The sequence below is a fragment of the Rhododendron vialii genome, chromosome 5a (assembly GCF_030253575.1).
Source record: "Rhododendron vialii isolate Sample 1 chromosome 5a, ASM3025357v1".
Classification (NCBI taxonomy): Eukaryota; Viridiplantae; Streptophyta; class Magnoliopsida; order Ericales; family Ericaceae; genus Rhododendron; species Rhododendron vialii.
Window position 1 is genome coordinate 1,861,443 of NC_080561.1, and position 21,313 is coordinate 1,882,755.

Genomic DNA, 21,313 nt, shown 5'->3' on the forward strand with positions numbered 1-21,313 from the left:
CGTAAAGAAATGGCTTTGCCTCGATGTTCAATTCCCCCAACCAAAAAAAATAAGAAATAAGAACTTCGTGTAATTCGGGGAGGCTCCAGGATTTTTCGTTCCGTGGTGACAAAAATATAATGAAACTTGTTGTATACAAAGCTCCGTACAAATAAAAATGTATATTTGGGTAGAAACTTATTGGGCCTAGTTTATTTTGTTTTGTTAAGCTATATTATCTACCAACTCACAAATTTAGTTGAATTTCTATTTAATTTGGCGATGTATGAAAAATTTAGTGACAAAAATACCAAAGAAAAATCAAATTGTATATAAAAATATAAATTTTAGTACAATTTTCGAGTTCACAGGGTTTGCTTGAACAACTTTCAAGCACTGGTGCTGCCACCACCCCTTGTTGAATTCATTTCCTGAATTGTTTTTTTCCTAAAAATAATATTCCAATAGGTGTTTTACAACTATATATACATTGAAAATACATTTTTCAACGGAAGTTGATTCTCGGAAAAGTATTTCTAGATTTTTTACTTTGTACTAAAAAATTGGAATGAGAGAATTTTGAATAAAATAAAATAAAGTTCTTTTCAAAAGAAAATTCAGAAATTTTTATTGTAGAAAGATTAAACTTGAAAAACCAAGATCTGTAACTCCATAGCTGGCATGAACGTTCATCACTTCTTCTTGGGTAGTCCTATGATACACACCTCTTATTAGGGAGTGTACCGTACGTATCATGATTTTAAATCCTTGGATTTCAAAATGAATAATCCGGACCACCCATTTATTTAATCAATTAATAAAATAAAAAAATGGCTTAGCAGGTAACAGGTTGTTCTCTCCTCCTTGACTTTCTCTCCCTCTTCCTCATATGTAAAATACTGCAAATTATATAACAAACCACAATTGTTATAACAACACAAAAAATTGACACTTTCTTACCATAATGTATCGTACCAAAAGAAATCGATCAAAAGATACTAGATACAAGACCAAATATGTTGTAACACAATCAATAATTATTATACCCAAGCAAGATACATGTCTAAAATATCACAAATTAAATATCGTATAACTTGATATCCTAACAGCCCCGATCGATCATTCTAAAAATACAGTCACTAACGACATTTAGATTGTACATTCAATTTATATTTGATATGAAACCTAGTCCTCTGTTGTGGTTAAATGTAAGGTAGCCATGCAACCGTGACACAATAATGACTATTAAATTCGTTGAATTTTTTATATTTGTTAATTAAGTCACCTACGTAAATTTTTGCCTCGATTAGGTTTAGGAAGCTCCAATTAATAAGTGTTTAGCTATAAGTCATCAAATTAATAAGTGTTTAGCTATAAGCCATCAATTTCATCCATCATTGGCACACAAATTGAATAACAAAATGATATTTTCCATCCAATTAATAAGTGTTTAGCTATAAGCCATCAATTTCATTCTTGGTACGAATGACCTAGTTGATATTATGTAAATTGTAAAAGATAGACGATTCTGATAAAAAAATAATAATACCTTACGTGGGGCTTAGATGGTGCATTATTAGATTTTAATGTTGTATTGAAATTGAACGACGAGATTTGTTGAAGTATAAAACTTCAAGGACTAACTATGTAATTTATCCTAAAAAATAACAACATTCTTTTAAAATAAAATAGGAATGAAGTGTGCAAGACTTGAACCCTAGATCTTTTAAATAAATATCCAAAGTCCAACACCTTATCACTATGGTACACAATTGAGAATTTGTAATACTAAAGGCTATTAATTATATAATTCTTTTTTGTACGTAGGGGCCTTATTTCCTGGCTGTAAATTTGAGAAGACAACGGCCTTAAATGCCTTTGTCCTAGTACTGGTCCTACACTTGTAGATCATATTATAGCCTATGTCATTAGTGTAAATCAATATGTCGACTATAATAATTTTTTTTGAAAGAAAGTACAATGACAATAAATTTACAAAATTATTTAGTTTGTACTTCCATGACCTAGTTTCAGGAACCACCATTAAATTTGGATTGGTATGCATAGGGTGAAGGTTTGGCACCGATCCACGTGTCAAATATATAGTGCCAATTGTTAAGTGCACCGCCCTGAATATTGATAAGATTGGTAGTAATATAATTAATTTCACCAATTACAAAAAAGGAAAGCAATTTTCACACTCTATTTTTTGATATTCACACATATTTTTTTGTACTCCATTTTAGTGTCGAAAGTGTATGTATTTGAGACAGTTAGATAATTATTATTTTAGTGATATCTAATTTTTCAACAAAGGAATTTTAATTTTTTGAATTAAATTTTGTAGAGAAAGAATTTGATTTAGACTAATATTTTGAAAGAAAATTGTAGTTGTATTCGAAAATTTGGGTATAGTACTTATTTTTTGGTGAACTTTTTGGATGAAAATTTTGAGCAAGAACTTCATTTTTAGTTTAAATTATTGAGATATTGTGTAGGAAAAATTAAAATTTGAAAAATAGTATGGAGGGAATTGAAAATCAAGATAATATGGGGAAAATTTTCAAAATTTGAAAAAATTATATGGTGGGAATTGAAAATAATTAGGTTAAGTTCCGTACAACACATTGTGCTAAGGTAACGACAATCTATGGTATTGTTATAATATTTGTGATTATTTTATTCAATATTTGGTATTTAATTTACGTATATATTTTGCTTCGGTATAACTATTATGGATTTTTTATGACATATTTTTATTTTGTTTTGGAATATATCAACACAAAAAAAATATATACGACAAGCTGTGGTAAGGTAACGCCATTTTATGATTTTATTATAATAATTATGGTTATATTATTTAATTATGGTATGGTATTTTGCCGATTATAATTATTGTTAACTGAACAAGCTAATTGATTTTTTTTTATACGATATGTTGTGAATATGAAAATGTCAATTTATGGTGTTGTCATAACAAATTTGGTTATATTACTGAATTTGTGGTATTTGAGACATGTCTTATTATGAAATATTTTAATCAATTTCCTTTGGTACGACACATTGTGGTAAGAAAACGTCAATTTATGGTATTGTCATAATAATTGTGGTTTGATACATAATTTGTGGTATTTACATATGTTTTCTTTTGATACGACACGTTTTGGTAAGAAAATGACAATTTTAAATGTTGTCATAACAATTGTGGTCATTTTATAAAATTTGTGGTATTTTACAAATATTTTTGGCTTGAGTATAACAATTGTTGATTCTAGTACGACAATTTTTGATTTTGTTACGAAATAACATATGAGTCAAAGAATTTTTGGTACAACTCATTGTGGTAAGATCGATAATGCTTTTTATGGTGTTGTTATAACATTTATTTATGTGTAGCATTATTTAATTTTTGATATTATACGCATATATTTGGTTGGGATACAAGTATTATAGATTTTGGTACGAATAGTTATGGTTACATAATAACAATATTTTTTAAGTATGAATAACCTGCTGTTCAACAGGTAAATTTTAAAGTACAAGTTGTAATTAGCATCATAAATATGCATTAGAAAATCAAAAATTGGCATAATGAAAATCACAAATTGTCGTAATTTAGACATACGGTATACCCTATGTACCATAGCTTTCTCCCTTCTTCTTTTCTGTTTTAATCAGTTGCCTTAAACTAGTTTATTCGCACCTGATTAGTGCCTCTGAAGTTAATTATTATTGGATGAGCAAACTTTCAATTGGTTTAAGGGGTTTTTTTCCGCTGGCGGACCTGTTCCGCTAAGGTTTTTATTTTTTATTGTAAGTACTCATTTCTCCGTTTTATGAGACATGCATGTCATTCTCTCATAACATATCACTTTTAATTCAAAAAATGAGTACTTATTTCCCCTCGCAGAACGTGACAATTCCAACAACTTGAGAAAAGTAAGCTACTTAATTATTTGTTGTTAGGTTCTCTGCAAGGAGAAGGATTGTGGCGATAGGCCAGTAATCTCATGCTATTACGAGACAAGTCCTTCTCTCATAATACATCACTTTTAATTAAAAAAATAAGTATTTATTTCCCTCTGCGGAATAGGGTCTTTATAAGGGTCGATCGTTTTATTGTTGGTTGCTGTTTGGCATAGGGAAGGTTTTCGTAGTCAAAATTAGACAGTCGATTGAGCCAAGTGGCCTCTAGCTGTTCCTCTAGTAAGTTTTGAATGCTTCTTCAGGACTGGTAATTTATATTATCCCTTATTACTTTGGGGTGGACATTGGTATAACAAGAGAAACTCTGGGTAATTAAGGTGTCGGTTGGGTTCACCATTAAAGAATACCATTATGTATTAGGAAGCTAGTTGTGCCGAGGTTTCGAACGTGAGACCTTAGAAAAAAGCAAAATCTCTAAGTTGTAGGCATTCGTCACCAAGACAGCTCCTTGAGACCAGCTCGTACAGAATTTTGCTCCGATTATAATTAAGCTCCTAATAAATGCCCGATGAAATTGAACTCACAGAATTAGTAGAATAGCTTGCAACTCTGTAGCATAACTTGCCCGTGTGGACATAATTGCCAGCTATTTTTTTGTTTACATCCACCAACCTTTTTGAAGTACCATCACCATTATTTCCGTTTGACCAAAAAATAAATAAAAAAGAAAGAAGTACCGTCTCCATTCAACAGGATAGAAAAAAAATACTTGGCTTATGTTTTTTTTTTTTTTTTTTTTTTGTGTTTGACACAAAATTAACAAATAAGGAAACCTTCAACCTCGCAAGACTGTATATACCATTCGGTCAAATAGGCGGCCACATAAGTGGAGCCCGTTGGCGGACGGTGAGTTTATGGGCCCAAGATTAATCGAGATGTGCGTAAACTGGTTCGGACACTTGATTATCAAAAAAATATAGTAAGATATAAAGAATTGTGTCATCTCCGGTAATCGTTCCGGATAGTTGCTGAAGTCATCTCACAAGTGCTGGCTTCACAAAAATATATTTCTCGAGAAAATATCTCATGCATTGAGTTGCAATATTATAATTTACGCAAGTACTCTATTTTGTTATTTAAATTAATAAAATCCAAGTTGGTTGATAATTGGCTAGCGCCATGGAGACCAGACCACGCGTATGTTTTAATATTCCAACTACCACTAGTACGGTCGCACAATGTGGTCAACGAATCAAATTCCCCAAAAGGATTCTCAAGCTGAAAAGGTAAAAATGTATTCATACCGACACTGTAGTAATTGATAATAGTAGCGCACTCTATAGGTCAGATATCCCAATCCAACAATGGTAGAGATACAGCTAGATGTTCGGATGATGACGCAGATGCACGCGTTGCGGTGGAGGGGTCCGATGCATGTGAATTTCACAATTCTTTCTTGGAATTTGCATGATCGAACAGTTTAAAATCAAGACACGTCTGCGTTTGGATGTCTGCATCTCTAACCTGTACAAACATTTTATCTCTAGTCTCTAATGAAGAATTCTGTAACGGACAAAATGAGGAGCCACATAATGGGGAAGGATGATCAATTTTCCTTTAATTTGGTGATGAATAGTCCATTGAAGTCCCAATGTACTATTCAATTTTGCATGAGTTTTGTGTCGTGAACAATTTTACTTTTAAAGAGATTTGCACCTTTTTCGTGAGTACAAATTGAGAAAGTGCTAAGAAAGGGGCTCGTATCATTTGACCCATTCATGTGACAAATGACTACATTTTCAAAAAAAAAAAAAAAACCTAAAACGTGTAGTCAAGGTAATTTTTTAATTTTTTTTGCACCGTTTAAAAAATCTTAATGAGATTTATCAAACAAGATTTATATTGGTAGAAAAAGTATTTGCGTAAACACATGATTTATGAGCTTGAAATTACCTTCCTTTTCTAAAATTTTTTTTTTTTAGAAATTGGAACACTACGCCCTAATTGTGGTCCTACTGCATGACCTAATGTAATTCGGGGCAATTTTGTCATTCTACGGTGGAGTCAAACAAGAGGGGAAATGCAAGAGAGTCACTTCCTTGGACGTCAAATAATATTTCAGTTCGGCCTTCGTTCTTGTTTCCAATCCTCATTCTCGTAAAATTTTAATAATTTAGAATGTTTCCAAGAAAAATTTCACACTCGTATAGTCATATTCGCGCTACCGTACTCACACTCACACACCTTCATGTGAGTGAGGTTACTTCCCTTCAAAAAAGGGTCTGTTTGGCATTGTAGGAAGGTAATGCGTGCCTTAGCTCCCAAGGTAGTTGACCGTCCGCGTTATGGACCCTCCGTATTTAATATTGAGTACGATATAGAGTCCCTACAGTAATAGAAGTATAGAAACGTTAATCTATTCTCTTTCCAGCCGCCAGTTCGGGTGTCCGAGTCAATTTACGTGACGCAATCCACTAGCGAAGCACCAATTAAAATTTGAATAAAATCCTGTACGGGTTGGCCTTAAAGGAGTTCATACTTGATAGCACATGAAATATTTGAAACTTGAAAACTTAAAAGGGATCAAACCCCTAAGATCGCCATACGGTTCAACTTAACTACATGCCGAACGAATTTTTTTTCCAGGTAGACCCAAAAAAAAAAAAAAAAAACCAAGTGGAGGAAGAGGGACGAGGGTTATGTACTCACGGGGGCCCTCCTGAAGGACTATCACTCATGAGTTTCTATCGACCCATCAAAGGGCCGCAGACAGCTAGCAGGCCCAGCAGGATGGAAAGGTACGAGGGATATGTACATTTTGTTGATCCCATTTTATAAGTATGTCATGAAAAAATTAGATCCGTCAGACCTTAATTAATTACACGCGAAACGTATTTGACTTATCATTGATCCTTAAAATTACATAAACAATAGGAGTCACTGGAGGGCTTATTCAGTCATGAATTTTAAGGTCTCGAAATTAGTCAGGTGCGGATAAGTTGGCCCGAACATCCGATTATAAAAAAAAATTTAATATGTGCCTACTTGCCTTTTGTCCAATTAAAACTCGATATATCACTCCAAATCCATTGTAATTAAGAATACAATTAAAACTCGATATATCACTCCAAATCCATTGTAATTAAGAATACAGTTTTTTTTTTTTTTTGATATGGTAAAAAAAAACGCAATTTAAAAATTAAGCCTTTCCATGGATAGAATCGAAATACCAAACATGCAATGAATAAAACACATTTTTGGGACAAACAATTCATGCAGAGGAAGCAGCTCTTCTTCGTCGGTCGCTAAACGGGACTAGACCTTTGAATTTTGTTATTCGGGGACTTTCATACTAGTCTTCATATTAATCGGATCGGATATCATCGTCGCAAGATTGCTATAGACTTCTTGATACAAAATGAGGTTGATCCGACGTAACGAATACGGAGTAGTTATTTCGCGATAGTTGTATTCCGTAATCATTTTAATCGGTATCCAATCACAATTTTCATTTCATTTTCTTCTGCTCTGGGCTTTCCATTTGTCCTATGGGCTTAATAATTAGCCCATTTATTCTCAGGCAAATTAGGCTTTGGGCTTCCAGTTGCAGAAAAAAACGTGTTTTGCACAAGGAAGAAGGGAGAGAACGAGAGCGTACTCAGCACTCAGCAGTTGCAGAAGATGGCAGACGATGGGGACTTCGATATGGACGGAGGGTTCGTTTCTTCTCTCTTTCTCTCTCTCCTCCGTTCCCCTCTTCTTCTCTCTCTAGCTTTGGGTTGTGTGCTTTTCTCGTTGTTGTTTGTGGATTAGGGTTTAATCGCTTTCTATTGACTTGAACTACTGTTCCTAAGCTGTTTTCAAATTCTTGAGGGTTTCAATCGAGACTCTGGATTAGACCAAACATGTGGGCGTGTTTAGGTTAATTCACTCGGAAGGAAAACCCTTCGGATAAAACATGGGTTTGGAGACCTATAGGCTATAACTTGTTAATTGCTTTGAGGTTGTGAGCCCCAGCAAGCCTTTATTTTACAAAGGCTGTAATTGCTGGGTTGGATTTTGATGATACGGTTACTGTCATGTGATTATTTATACTGAGGACGTTGATTTAAACACTCCAAATACTGTAGCCCTTGCATCAAAGTTGTATCCTTGTTTCTTATTGATGATGGAATCGGCATCTGTTTTGTTGGTTCTGTGAGTAGGTCTGAGAAAATCAGTGAGCTATCACCTGTGCTTGTCCAGTTTTTGAAAGTTCGAATGACTTTTTCACACTTTACGAAGGAATAGCTACGAATAAGTTCAGGGAATATGCTCGTGGCAACTAAATTTGATGCTCAATGGGTATCATTAAGCCCCATGGAGTTGTATCTAACATGGCGTCCTACGATGGTAAATTGGTTGACTGGTGCGTTGGTGACATTTTCCAGTCACTGAATTCTGATATTTGAGCAATTGAGAATTCCCTGACGAGTGCTATTTAGTGATGTTATTTGACTGACAATGTGCGTGTTGGGCTGCGCATGAGTGGTTTTCAACCATCTAATAATCTATGTTGAGGTTTGTGCATTGGACTAGTAGTCGTTTGGTATTTGTATTTGTATTAGGTGTTGATTAGCTTTTCCTTTGTGTAGATACGAGGATGAGCCGCAAGAGCCTGAGCCCGACGTGAGAAATCTTTACTTGAGGTCCCTTCAATATATAGTGGGCCTTGCTTCCTGTATATGACTGATTTCAGGTATTTGTGGTTGTTGGATATTGACAGGAAGGGGCAGAAGAGGAAGCAGATAACGAGAACAATGAGGACACTGCTGATCCCCTTTTAGCTGAAACTGGCGAAAAAGGAGAGGATGAACCAAAAGAACGAGCTCGGAAGACATCAAAATACATGACAAAGTATGAACGTGCAAGAATTTTGGGTACCCGTGCACTGCAAATCAGGTAAGATATTTGATGTTTAGGTTTAGAATCTTGTGGGATAAAAAAAAAAACTGAGTTATGATGTATTATATTTGACTTTCTGTGAGCAGCATGAATGCGCCTGTGATGGTTGAATTGGAAGGTGAAACTGATCCACTTGAGGTTAGCAGTGACCTTCTTTAACAGCATCGATGGATGCCTAGAATTACTTGTTTTTTTATTCTTCCACTGTAACAGCATCCGCATGCATGTAATACTTGATACCTTTTTCACGACATTAGAACATGGCATATAAAATAGTTAGCACAAGGTAATATATTTGAACTCTGTGTCTTTAGCTGGGCAAGTAATGTCTGTCAACTGGACAGAAAGAAAAGAGAGAACTTGAATTCCAAAGTTGACTCTTTTATTCATTAGGTGCCAGGAAGAAGTTAGTTAGCATCCTTTGTAAGTTTGCTCCCGGATTGCTTGCAAACCTGCTCACAACTCCCACTGCATGGGCAATATCCGTCCTTGTGCAAACCATCGCAGACATTAAGAGCTACCAATGGCCGAGGCATAAGGAACCTTGGCCATATACTCCTTCTCAGGGATTAGTATATTAAGTTCACCGGTTCTTTTTTATTTTATTTATATAGGTAATTCCTTTTGTTACTACTTACTAACTTACTAGTTGCTCAATAAGAGTTATATTCAATTTGCAGTTGCTGATGAATTCCAGGAACGTATTACAACTACGTCTTTGTTTTCCATCATATCACCGATATCTTGTTATTATCTCGATTGTGCCAACTTTTTGCCCTTTGGATGCAAAATACATTGCTTGTTCTCATTGGTGCTGCCCTTGATGGTCTATAATTATTGTGGATGGTGATGTGGCCATGGTGGGCCTTCTGGGAAGATTTTTTTCACTTTGCGTTGAGATGGATAGGAGTCACCGGTTGAGGTGAGACGAGAAGCAGTCTTAGTTGGTAGAGAGTGGATGGCAGTGTAGACTGCTGGGGAACTCTCACCAGAGATGGAGGAGGGTGTTGGGATCCTCTGCGTCATATTAAAAGTTATGCAAGAGGGTCTAAACGTGGGGGACAGTTCATGAATGGACAACCGACAGCGGACTCAGCACCCTTGTTTCATTAACTCAGAGAATTCTGGCCTGCTTTTTGTGTGTGCATTTGACCTTTGGGTCGTTGCAATAATCTCTAAAATGGCAAGGTATAAATTGTCTGAAGAGAGGGGATGATGAAGCACCTTGACTAACCTCAACTCTATCCCCCAACCTAAATAACCACATGTAGGGATCCAGAGCGAGGCTCCTAGAACCTGCTCCCCATCTAGGCTGTTATGGAGAGTCAGAGTTCTCTTCCAGAGACCAATCATTTGGGATATGAGCCTAGGTGAACTGAGCAGATGTTTTGTGGGACCCGTCGTCTCGATGAATAAATGTACCTTAGTTGGATGCAAGTGTGGCTTTGTGGGTCACCAGGGCATAGGGCGTGCTTTCCTTCACGGGGCTGACATATGACCTTAATGTTTTGACAGAAGTGGAGTGGTGATGATGAAGCGACGCTGTGTGGCATTTCCGTGTGTTCACACCTAACCTACCTTTTCTATCGGTTTGGTTTTACCTCTTAATTCAACATTCGACCAGTACAGTTTATATTAGACTGTTGCATGGGTGTGGAAGATAGACCCATGTGACCCCAAATACCAAGGCTTTGGACCCTCCCCTGAATCAAGAACTCAAAACGGTTTTTTCCCTTGTTTCAATAAGTGTTCAAACTTCGAAGTAGTGCTGCAATCTGCTGTTTATCTATGAGACATGTATTTATATTCTAGGTTGGTGTCGTTGGACTTCATCTATTCGTAACAAAAGAAAAAAATACGATTATACCTTGTCATTGCTTTTAGCTACAAGTATTGTGCACTTACACTAGCAGAAGGTTCCCACTAGTGTCGTATTTTTTTTTATTTTTGTTATCATTATCTGCCTGTGGCTTGTTTTTCTTCATAGTGTATTGAATATCATTTTTTGATTTTTCTTCTTCCCCATCACTTTCTTCCAAAATATCGTGTTTTGCATATTTTGTTGTCTTAAGTGTTTAATGCACTGGAAACTATGGCATCAGCTTAGTTCTTTCTCTATATGTTCTATTCCGGTTGGTTCTCTTTCTCACCTTACTTTTCAGGAAAAAAAAATAAATTAAAAGAACACTTTACTAGTAGGTAGGCATCGTTCATGGCTCACATACAAGTAAATCATGCTTTACTTTAGCGTTCACCTGCTATGTTCATTAGCTTTCGGCTCCTTGTTCATCTGCCCTTTTAGATTGCAATGAAGGAGCTACGAGAGCGGAAGATACCTTTCACCATTCGCCGCTACCTGCCTGATGGAAGGTAGAAATCCCCAGCTATTTATCATTTCCTTCTTTCTAAATTGATAACTATGCTGAAGAGAGTTCTTGTGTTTCAACCTTCAACCATCATTCCGAAAATGTTTTTTCTTAAACCTTTTCCTTTTCCTTTTCCTCTTCCTCTTAACAATACTCTGTCCATTTATGTGGTTTTTCCAGTTATGAAGATTGGGGAGTGGATGAACTAATTGTCGAGGATTCGTGGAAGAGGCAAGTTGGAGGTGATTAGTCCAAAGTATGGGCTGGTGGTGTTGTGGTTCGTGGACTTTTATGCCAGTATTCATATTGATCGGATCGGATATCATCAGCACAAGATCGCTATAGACTACTTGATACAAATGAGGTTGATCCAACGTAAAGAATATGGAGTAGTCATTTTGTGATAGTTGTAATTCCGTAATCATATCAATCAGTATCCCATCACAATTTTCATTTCATTTTCTCCTGCTCTGGGCTTTTCATTTGTTAACGTTCACATTGTCCTATGGGCTTAATAATTAGCCCATTTATTCTCAGGCAAATTAGGCTTTCCAGTTGCAGAAAGCCCAAAACCAAACCCATGTTTTTAAGTTGTGCCAAGTCAATTTTGTAACATCCTAAGCCCAACTAAAAACAAGAAGAAATTAATAATAGTTCTTTTAGGGAAATGATTTTGCCACTCTTTTTTTTTATTGATGCCACTCTCTTGCAAGTATATTTTTAACGCAAAAATATACTTGCAGGAGAGTGGCGTTAACAAAAAAGGAAGGGGCAAAATCGGCAGCTTTTTTATTTCATTTCCTTCTCCTCAGGGCTTTCCATTTCTCCACGTTCTTATTGGGCCCTACGGGCTTATTTAAAAATAAGCCCATCAATTCTCAAGCAAATTACAAGCTTTTTCAGAAATGTGTGGTGGGTTTGGTTTTTTGCAATAGGAAAGCATACGCTTACTAAGCCACAATAAATATACGTTGGATAAAGGCGTTGTACATTACATGACGTGCCCCATTACATGACGTGCCCCAAGACCGCCAAATATGCCAAGTAAATTACAGGCTTTCAATAAATGAATGGTGGGTTTGGTTTTCTGCAACTGGAAAGCCTACATTTGATACTAAACCACAAAAATGTATTGTGGATAAGAGCGTTGGACACCACGTAAACCGCTAAATAATTTTTGCATATGAATAGGTGCCAAGTTGGAGTTGGCAACTTTTTTTTTTTTGGGTGCTATTCCACCCGAAATGGGGATGCTGTCAAGCATCCCTTGCAAAGCGGGTGTAAAGTGATTAATCTGGCACTTCATCTCGACAATCTGACGGCTCGAATTTTAATCGAGCAGTGGACAATTTGAGATTTTATTCGCTACAAGCCCTTTATGCCGAATGAACAACTGGATGGACCACTTTGCTAGGGATGCTCGACAGCATCTCGTTTCCCTTGGCGACAACTGTGGTGAGGGCCCCCTTGGCATTTTCAAACTGGGGAATTGGCATATGTGAATCAAAGTCAATCCTTTGATTCTAATATTCTCCCCGACTCCCAGCGTTGAGACGTGAGAGAATGTTCTCTTTTTTCTCAATCTAAGATCAGAGCATATCTACCAAACAAAATCGAAACATCTCTACGAAGAAACTCCAATGGCTGAATCCAACAAATCTCCAATGGCTGAATCCAAATCAGACCCATCAAACACCATCCCAGGTACGCCTTCTTACATTCCTTTTTTTCATACGTATATACAAATCCATGTATATTTCTACATATATATTCCGTTTGTACCCATTTGACTCGTTTCTGATTTCCTGAACGAATCACTGATTTCATCTCTAGTAAATTGCGATTTCCGTGGTTGATTCTTGTTTTCAAGAACCCTTTTGTGTTATTTGATCATCCCCCTGTTTGATACACAGAGAAAGAGAGATGATACTTTTCTTTGCGCTGTTATGTTTCAAAATCCCACCCCACATTTCCAAACAAATCATTTTTGAATTGCATACCCATTGTCACCTTTTCTCTGTTCTTGATCAAATCAGAGATTACGAAATTACCCCAATCTTGCGGATTAGTACTTCCATCAAGAAAGCCCCCCTTTTTTTTTTTAACATCTTTTGCAAATTGCAATAGGAAGATGGGCAACAAGCAAGGGGAAAATGTGCTTGTGATACTGAGATTCGAACCCAAACACACGTAAATCACACTTAGAGGCTAGAGCAAGCACACCCTCGTGCCAAATGCCATGTTAAAGCCAAAATTTGACATCAAGAATGGCAAAACTTTATCTGCCCCGGTGCCAAATGCAATGTCAAATTTTGGCAATTGCCAAACTTGTCATATTACCTTCAAAGTGCAGGAAAGGTGGTTGCAAAGGGAGAAGAAATGTGGTTTTACCAAAATGGCATTGAACTGGTGGAGCAATCTTGCTATTTTTTTTTTTTTTTTGGCAAAATGACAACTTAGCTAGTCAAAATTTGCTTTTGCAATGCCATTTTTAGTACCAACAGGCGGACTTGCTCTTAGGAAGTGCCTAATCTTCCTCCTTTATCGCTCAGCCCCTTTTTGGGTCACCCCTCAAGTTTTTGTGTGTGACTTTGCTCTGTTGTTCGTGGTCACTATATATTACTAATTGATACTGTATATGTCTTCAAGTAGTATATGGATAGGCATATGATAATTTAGCTATGATGTGATAATACTGTCGAGTGTGGTTCCAGATAAAGATGTAAAAGCACCTAACATACTCCAAAGAACAAAGGAAGAGATTGAAGCAATTATGCACAATAAGAAATCACATCACCATCATAAGGAAAGTCATGGAATCCGCGACGACATTGACAAGGATACACCAATCAATGATGTCAAAGCTCCCAATGTTTTTGAAAGAGTACAGGAAGAGATGGAGGCTATTGTTCAAAGTATTCACCCAAAGAAAGAAGCTAAGAGTCATAATTCTCCTTCGCATGAAACAGAAAAAAGGTTTGGATCCTTGACTCAAAATTGAGAAGCATTTTGTGGGATCTGGGGGGGCTTTGATTGCTGATTGATTTGAGATAACTTGACCGCAGGGCTGGAACAATAAAGGCAGAATCAAAACCAGACAAACCAAATTTTGAACCTCACTCACCTGGTATTGTCTTTCAGTACATCTTTGCAATGCTCATGTAGGCTCGGGAGAAATGCACTGGCATAACTCGTAACTTACATTGTGTGATAACAAGCAGTAGGATAAGCATAGCTAGAGTTCCCCCTGTAATTGTAGATGCTCCCATGGCAATAATATGATTTGGTTCAGGCATTTGCTCATATATGATCTCACTGGAGAAGAGCTTTTTGCACTGTTACTGGTCCTGCTCCTTTCTTCATTTTGGTTTTTCAAGGTTTCGGAGACCCAGACACAAAAGCAATGAAAAGGTCGAAAACATCTACCATTTACATTGTTTAGATTTAGCTGGGGAAATGGTTTTCAAACTCTGAAATCATCTTCTCTTTTTTCTCCTTAAATATTAGGGTTTTTTGCTTAACATACTCTTGGGAAAAGTTTAAGGAAGCAGTTCGCCAAGCAAGTTTTCAGTGTTTCTGAAAAATGAAAACAGAAACAAGAAACTAAAATGCTGCGAAAGAGGCCCATATTTTAACTGCAGTTGTGATGGTCCATGATTCATTGTCTCTCATATTGAGCAAATTAACTTGTAGTAGATACTTGAAAGAAACATTTGCATATAAATGTAACATTGGCTCGTCTTTCAGATTCTTGTTTGGAGCCTTTGAGGGTTCAAATCCAAGCCAAGGTTTCCCACTCACATTTTGGTTTCCGCAATTGCAGAACAGGATGTGAAGGCACCCAATCTGATAGAAAGAGCGAAGGAAGAACTTGAAGCAATTATGCACAAGCAGAAATCACCAAAGCACCATCACAAAGAAACTCATGGAAAGAGCGATGACATAAACGAAAACACTCCAATAAGTGAAATTAAAGGTCCAAATGTGTTTGAGAGAGCAAAAGAAGAAGTGGAGGCCCTTGTTCAAACCATTCATCCCAAGAAAGATTCCCACAATGTTGCTTCCTCACCAAAGAAGGATGGATTCCGGGCGTCCATTCGAAAAGGGTTGGAAAAAGTATGCTCTCCTCGGGGACACAAGAGAGAATGATGGTAACCTATTTTTCAGTGCGGATTGATTTTCCTCATTATCTTTGTAAGAATGAAACTTGACGGGTCGAATCTAATATGATGATTCAAGAGATGTAAAGTACTTGTTTTTCCGTTCATTGCTGGCTTTCTTTGTTCGTGTATATAACCAAAAAGATTCTAGTTTTTTGTTGTGAACGCGTGTATCAATAAGAAAATTGAGATGTCTTGCAGTATTTTATTACTGGCATTACTTCTGATGATCATCAGAACTCAAAGTACACAATCAACGGTCCATGATCAATCAATGCTAGCCCTGGTGGGTGGCATTGCTGGCATACTTGGATTAATGGTCATCTTACATATTTAACTCCATGATGAATCGAGTTTATCTTCTGAAAACTCGAGAATACCTATCATTAAGTTCTATATATCAGCACTGCACATGTTCCTTTCACAGGCCTGCTGGATTCGGAATCCAAATTCTTGGATTCATATTTGATGATATTCTTTAACTGCTAATCGATTTGAATCCTTTGAAGCAGACTCAGTTTGGCTCTTTGAAGCAGACTCAGTCCCATGATTAGCAGGAGGAGCAAATATATCTTTGTCCATGGTAGGTAGACATCCAAAGTTATTGGCTTTCTTTGGACTGTTGATCAATTTGAATATAGATCCATAAGCTATTGGTATAATTGTTACCTAGTCCTTGGCATACCCGGCTCTGATAGCATATTACACAGTCTGGATAGAATTCAATTTCAAAAGCTAGCTATTGAAATGAGGGTACCCTCATATTTGTATTCTTCATATTACTTTGGTACCCAAGAGATGTAAGACTTCGCTGCACAATAATTTGGTGTACTGCTCAACTCAAGTTGTCCTCATACTTTTCTACTTCAAGTATTTTGCATTTGAAATATTCCCGGGACCCTCATGTCATGCGTCTCTTTCACATATTCGGTCAACAAAAACGTTTTACATGTATGAAAAATAATGGAGTACATATGTTTACGGGCTGAAATTTAGATGAGCTTTGGTAAGTTCCCTTGGAGGCCTTTTTCCTTTTTTCCCCACTAACTGGTTAGTTTAATGGGCAAGTACTTGGATTTGTTTGCGCAATATTGAGAAATTTTACCAAATTGACCAACTTTTATTGGGAATCCTGATTCTATAATAATGAGATTGTTAGGCCATCCACAGTGGCATAATCAAAAGCAAATTAATTTTAAAGTTAACAATGTTGGGGTAAAAGATAGCTCACAATGAGATAATCAAACTTAACAACATTCTTAAAAATAATCAAATTTTGGGCTTTGGATAACCAAAACTAGCAACCTTTTTCAATAATCAAAATTTGTGGATATCAAACCACATAAGTTAACTAGTTCTAAAATTTATGTACACGTGTGTTTCAAATGGTATTTTCTTCGCGTGCTCTATATCTCATTTTCTTCGGCCACAAACTCTTTCTTTTTCTTTCCCTCCAAAAGTGAAGCTCATATCTTTCAATCATTTACAATTCAACTCATTGTCACCGGATTAAGGTATTTCACTTTTTTTTCCGTTTTTTTTTTCGTTCCTCTCCTTGTGATTGAGTACATGAAGAACCTTGTATTCTTTTATAAATTCAAGAACACATCTGTTTTTTTTTTTTTTTTGAGTACATAATTTTTTTTCCAAATTCATAATATGAGGGAAGGAAGTCACTAATTTTTTCTCCAAAATTATGAGAGAAAATCGATATATTTTTGCCAAAAAAAACCGTAATGGAGGAAAGTAATCAATGGTGGAAAACATTTGTCGCCGCATTAAGGTATTTCACTTTTTTTTTTCCGTTTTTATTTTATTCTTTTGTCGTTCCTCTCCCTGTGGTTGAGTACATAAAAAATCTTATATTTTTTTACAAATTCAAGAACACGTCTGTTTTTTTTTTTTTTTGAGTACATGATTTTTTTTCCAAATTCATAATATTAGGGAAGGAAGTCACCAATTTTTTTCCCAAAATTAAAGGAGAAAATCGATATATTTTTGCCAAAAAAAATGTGTAATGGAGGGAAGTGATCAATGGTGAAAAACACAAGGGGAGAGAGAGTATAATTGTAGTGTATCCCTTATTTTAGTTATGGACTAGAAGTGACCATTGTGGACCTCAACATTGTTAAGCTTAGCAATCTCTTAAATGGATAATCAAAAGCTGATGTGTCAATTTTTGGTTATTCATTTTTGATTATGCCACTGTGGATGGCCTTAGAACCCCAGAAATCTATTATCTTAGAGCAAGTCCACTCATGAGCCATTTAGGTTGATAAATTTACATTGTATCGGTGCTGCATTTTTTGGTGTCACATTGACAACGACTTTAGATTTGTCAAATCGAACATATCGCCCAAGCTAAATAGCTCTGCATAAAAAATTATATGGTTTAATTCAATGTTATGAATTTGAGATGATCTTAAAATGGCACCAGATTGATGCAACAATACTATATTTTTTAAACGTTTAACACCGTAGCAAGCCATAAAACGACTTTGACAACATCGTGCACTTGTTTTGAGACACATTTTATTTTTATCTCCGGATATTTTCTTGAGAAACTATTAGGAATACAAATGCCACATCACCCTCTTATCCAAAGACTGGGAAAAGAAGTTGCCCAGAAATGCAAAAACATCTATGCTATCACCTTCGCGGGGCCTTTGTGTTTCGTAAGGACGATTCACGTCAGCTTACGCGCTTCAACTGATTTACTCTAACTTTTCAGTCCGATCACTGCTCTAGTTTTTTTTTATTTTTATCCTCCAGTGCTTCGTAGACGTGTTTTGTGATCTCCGATGAGTGAAAGGGAAATCAGATCGGTTTCTCCTCCTTCCTTTGTTCTGCACTCATAAAATGAAAACATCGCCCACAAAAACAATTATATCTGAAAAATGATGAGTTGTTAAAATTGTTTCCCCTTTAATAATGTTCTTACATCTTACTTACCAAAATAAAAATAAAAAATGAGTACTGCTATGGGTACCGACGGTACCCATAGGGAAAATGCACCGACGGCCACCGGACGGCCGTCTCCGGTCACCGGACGGCCGATCCGAGCCGTCCAAAAATTTTAAAAAATAAAACCGAGTGGCCTTACGCGAGAATCAATGGCATCCGAGGTGTGTAGGGTACTTGATCCGAGCACCCATTTTTCGTGTATATTTGTATATACGTGTATATACACGAAAAAGGGGTACTCGGATCAAGTACCCTACACACCTCGGATGCCATTGATTCTCGCGTAAGGCCACTCGGTTTTATTTTTTAAAATTTTTGGACGGCTCGGATCGGCCGTCCGGTGACCGGAGACGGCCGTCCGGTGGCCGTCGGTGCATTTTCCCTATGGGTACCGTCGGTACCAATAGGATTTCTGATAAAAAATTGTTCTTAAATATTGGCCAATCAAAATTTTAAAATAAACACAAGTCAAAGCTTTTAATTCAAGTGTGCGTACGGTTGCCTTGATAACTAGTAATATTAAAAGAGAGAAACTTATTCATAGAGACCTGTTCATGGAGCGGCACAACTTCAGCTGGTCCATTTGCACAATTGATGGCAGAGATTCGTTTTCAATTTTGACCGGTCATAATTAATTGTTACCGGTCATAATTGATTTTCAATCCGGACCGTCCGAAAACACTTGGACGCACACGATTAACCTCCGTAAAACCTTCTTTACAATAGTCGACAAATAAAATTTTGGAAAAATGACAGTCAATGATGTGTTTTGATAATTACTACCCGTCAAGGATATTTTGTTCATTAACAAATATTCTTAGTACGTGTATATTAATTATCAAAACATGTCCTAGGCTATTAAAAAAAACTAGTCATGTTTAGGTTCATTGAATTTTTCAAGAGAGAGAACGGCCATATATTGCTTCCAGGAAAGGAAAGGAAAGGAGAAAGAAACGCTTTGAAAATTAATTTCTGTTACCACGTCATTTCAACCGATATTTCATTTTCCTGTATTTCGTATCTTTCAATTTTTATCAAAGGTTGGCACTCATAAAAAGTTGAATTTTCAGATTTTATCTTGAATATTTTTTTAAAAATCGGGATAAAAATTATAATTTTTTATTTTTTATTCGTCTCGACGAGTTGAATCAATAAATTTAAAAAATTTGGCTCAAAATTAATAACAATAATAAATTAAATAAAAACAAAACAAGAAAAAAATACAAAAATCTCAGTTGAGCTTTCCCCTAATTTTTCCATCTAAAAAGACAGCTTATGCATTAGCTGTACTCATCGACGTCAACTCCTCCGGCATTCTCTCTCTCCTCTCTCCCTCTCTCTCTCTCTCTCTCTCTCTTTGACTTTTTTGTCCGTTGGTCGGGCTTTCTTGAGAGTCTTGTTTTTCGCTCTCTCCCTTCTTCTTGAGAGCTGCTATTCCCCCCTCCCCTGACACACACACCCCCCGGCCCCACCTCCCTTTTTCCGAAATTACCCCCGCCTCTCTCTCTCTCTCTTCCTTTTCTTTTTTTCTTTCTTTACAGTTTCTTTCCTTCTTTCTTTTTTTTCCTTTTCTTTCCATTCCGGTTTGATTTTTTTTTTTCATTTTTTTTCATTTTCTTTCTTTTTAGTTTGAATTTTTTTTCTCTTTAATAATAGGTTCAAGTCTAATTCTAGGCTTTGTAAAATAATTATGAAAAAAAAAAGTGTTTCAATTGATCATGTTTATACGACTGTTTTATTTTTCTTTTTTTGTCCTTTATAGATTAAAAAATATAGTTACGAAAATAAGTGTTTCAATTTCCAAATATTTCATCCTAAATGGTCGTAGTAAATTTTTTAATACACATATTTTTTAACTATGTTTTAATATATAAACGGTGTAAAAAATAAGTATTTCAATTTTCAATCCATGTTACTAATCAAACTATTATTTCTTACATTTAAAAAATTTGTTCTTTCTTTCTTACACAATAGGTTCAAGTCTAATTCTAGATTTTTTAAAGTAATTGAGAGAGAGAAAAAAAGTGTTTCAATTGATCATGTTTATCCGACTATTTTTTTCTCCTTTATAGATTAAAAAATATAGTTACAAAAATAAGTGTTCCAATTTTCAATCCGTTTGAATCGGTGCAAAGTTGTTATTTTTCTGATCATTTCATCTTAAATGGTCGTAATAAATTTTTGGTTCCAAGGCCTTTCAATGGACATCCTAAGGACATCTTAAATGGTCATAATCAAAAGCAAATTATTTTTAAAGTTAACAATATTGAGATAAAAGATGGCTCACAATGGTATAATCAAACTTAACAACATTCTTAGAAATAATCAAATTTTGGGTTTTGGATAACCAAAACTAGCAACATTTTTCAATAATCAAAATTTGTGGATCTCGCACCACATAAGTTAACTGGTTCTAAAATTTATGTACACGCGTGTTTCAAATGGTATTTTCTTCTTATTTTCTTCGCCTTCTTTATATCTCATTTTCTTCCGCCACAAACTCTTTCTTTTTCTTTTCCTCCAAAAGTGAAGTTCATATTTTTCAATTATTTACAATTCAACTCATTGTCGCCGCATTAAGGTATTTCACGTTTTTTTTTATTCTTTTTTCGTTCTTCTCCCCTGTGGTTGAATACATAAAAAACCTTACATTTTTTTATAAATTCAAGAACACATCTGTTGTTTTTTTTTTTTGAGTACATTTTTTTTCCAAATTCATAATATTAGGGAAGGAAGTCACCAATTTTTTTTCCAAAATTAAAGGAGAAAATCGATATATTTTTGCCAAAAAAAAAGTGTAATGGAGAGAAGTGATCAATAGTGGAAAACACAAGAGGAGAGAGTGGAATTGTGGACTAGAAGTGACCATTGTGGTGATCAATAGTGTATATCCCTTATTTTAGTTATGGACTAGAAGTGACCATTGTGGACCTCAATATTGTTAAGCTTAGCAACCTCTTAAATGGATAATCA

The 21,313-nt window shown here is 35.8% G+C and overlaps 2 protein-coding genes across 2 annotated transcripts; both read left to right on the top strand.

The window, feature by feature from the left end:
• Nucleotides 1–7,427: 7,427 nt before the first annotated feature.
• On the top strand, nt 7,428–11,674 carry LOC131325410 (DNA-directed RNA polymerases II and V subunit 6B-like). The gene is made up of 6 exons (XM_058357664.1): nt 7,428–7,622; nt 8,541–8,574; nt 8,672–8,847; nt 8,937–8,988; nt 11,153–11,220; nt 11,397–11,674. The coding sequence occupies exons 1-6, from the start codon at nt 7,588–7,590 to the stop codon at nt 11,464–11,466; spliced, it is 435 nt and encodes a 144-aa protein (XP_058213647.1). The 5' UTR covers nt 7,428–7,587; the 3' UTR covers nt 11,467–11,674.
• Nucleotides 11,675–12,558: 884 nt separating this feature from the next.
• Nucleotides 12,559–15,579, top strand: LOC131325409 (uncharacterized). The gene is made up of 4 exons (XM_058357663.1): nt 12,559–12,920; nt 13,931–14,192; nt 14,282–14,343; nt 15,040–15,579. The coding sequence occupies exons 1-4, from the start codon at nt 12,857–12,859 to the stop codon at nt 15,363–15,365; spliced, it is 714 nt and encodes a 237-aa protein (XP_058213646.1). The 5' UTR covers nt 12,559–12,856; the 3' UTR covers nt 15,366–15,579.
• Nucleotides 15,580–21,313: the final 5,734 nt, after the last annotated feature.

Coding starts and splice junctions, on each gene's coding strand:
- LOC131325410 (XM_058357664.1), top strand. CDS start 7,588: ATGGCAGACGATGGGGACTTCGATATGGACGGAGG. Junction 8,989..11,152: donor GTGAAACTGATCCACTTGAG/GTTAGCAGTGAC, acceptor CTGCCCTTTTAG/ATTGCAATGAAGGAGCTACG. Junction 11,221..11,396: donor CGCTACCTGCCTGATGGAAG/GTAGAAATCCCC, acceptor TGGTTTTTCCAG/TTATGAAGATTGGGGAGTGG.
- LOC131325409 (XM_058357663.1), top strand. CDS start 12,857: ATGGCTGAATCCAACAAATCTCCAATGGCTGAATCCAAATCAGACCCA. Junction 12,921..13,930: donor CCCATCAAACACCATCCCAG/GTACGCCTTCTT, acceptor GTGTGGTTCCAG/ATAAAGATGTAAAAGCACCT. Junction 14,193..14,281: donor TCGCATGAAACAGAAAAAAG/GTTTGGATCCTT, acceptor ACTTGACCGCAG/GGCTGGAACAATAAAGGCAG.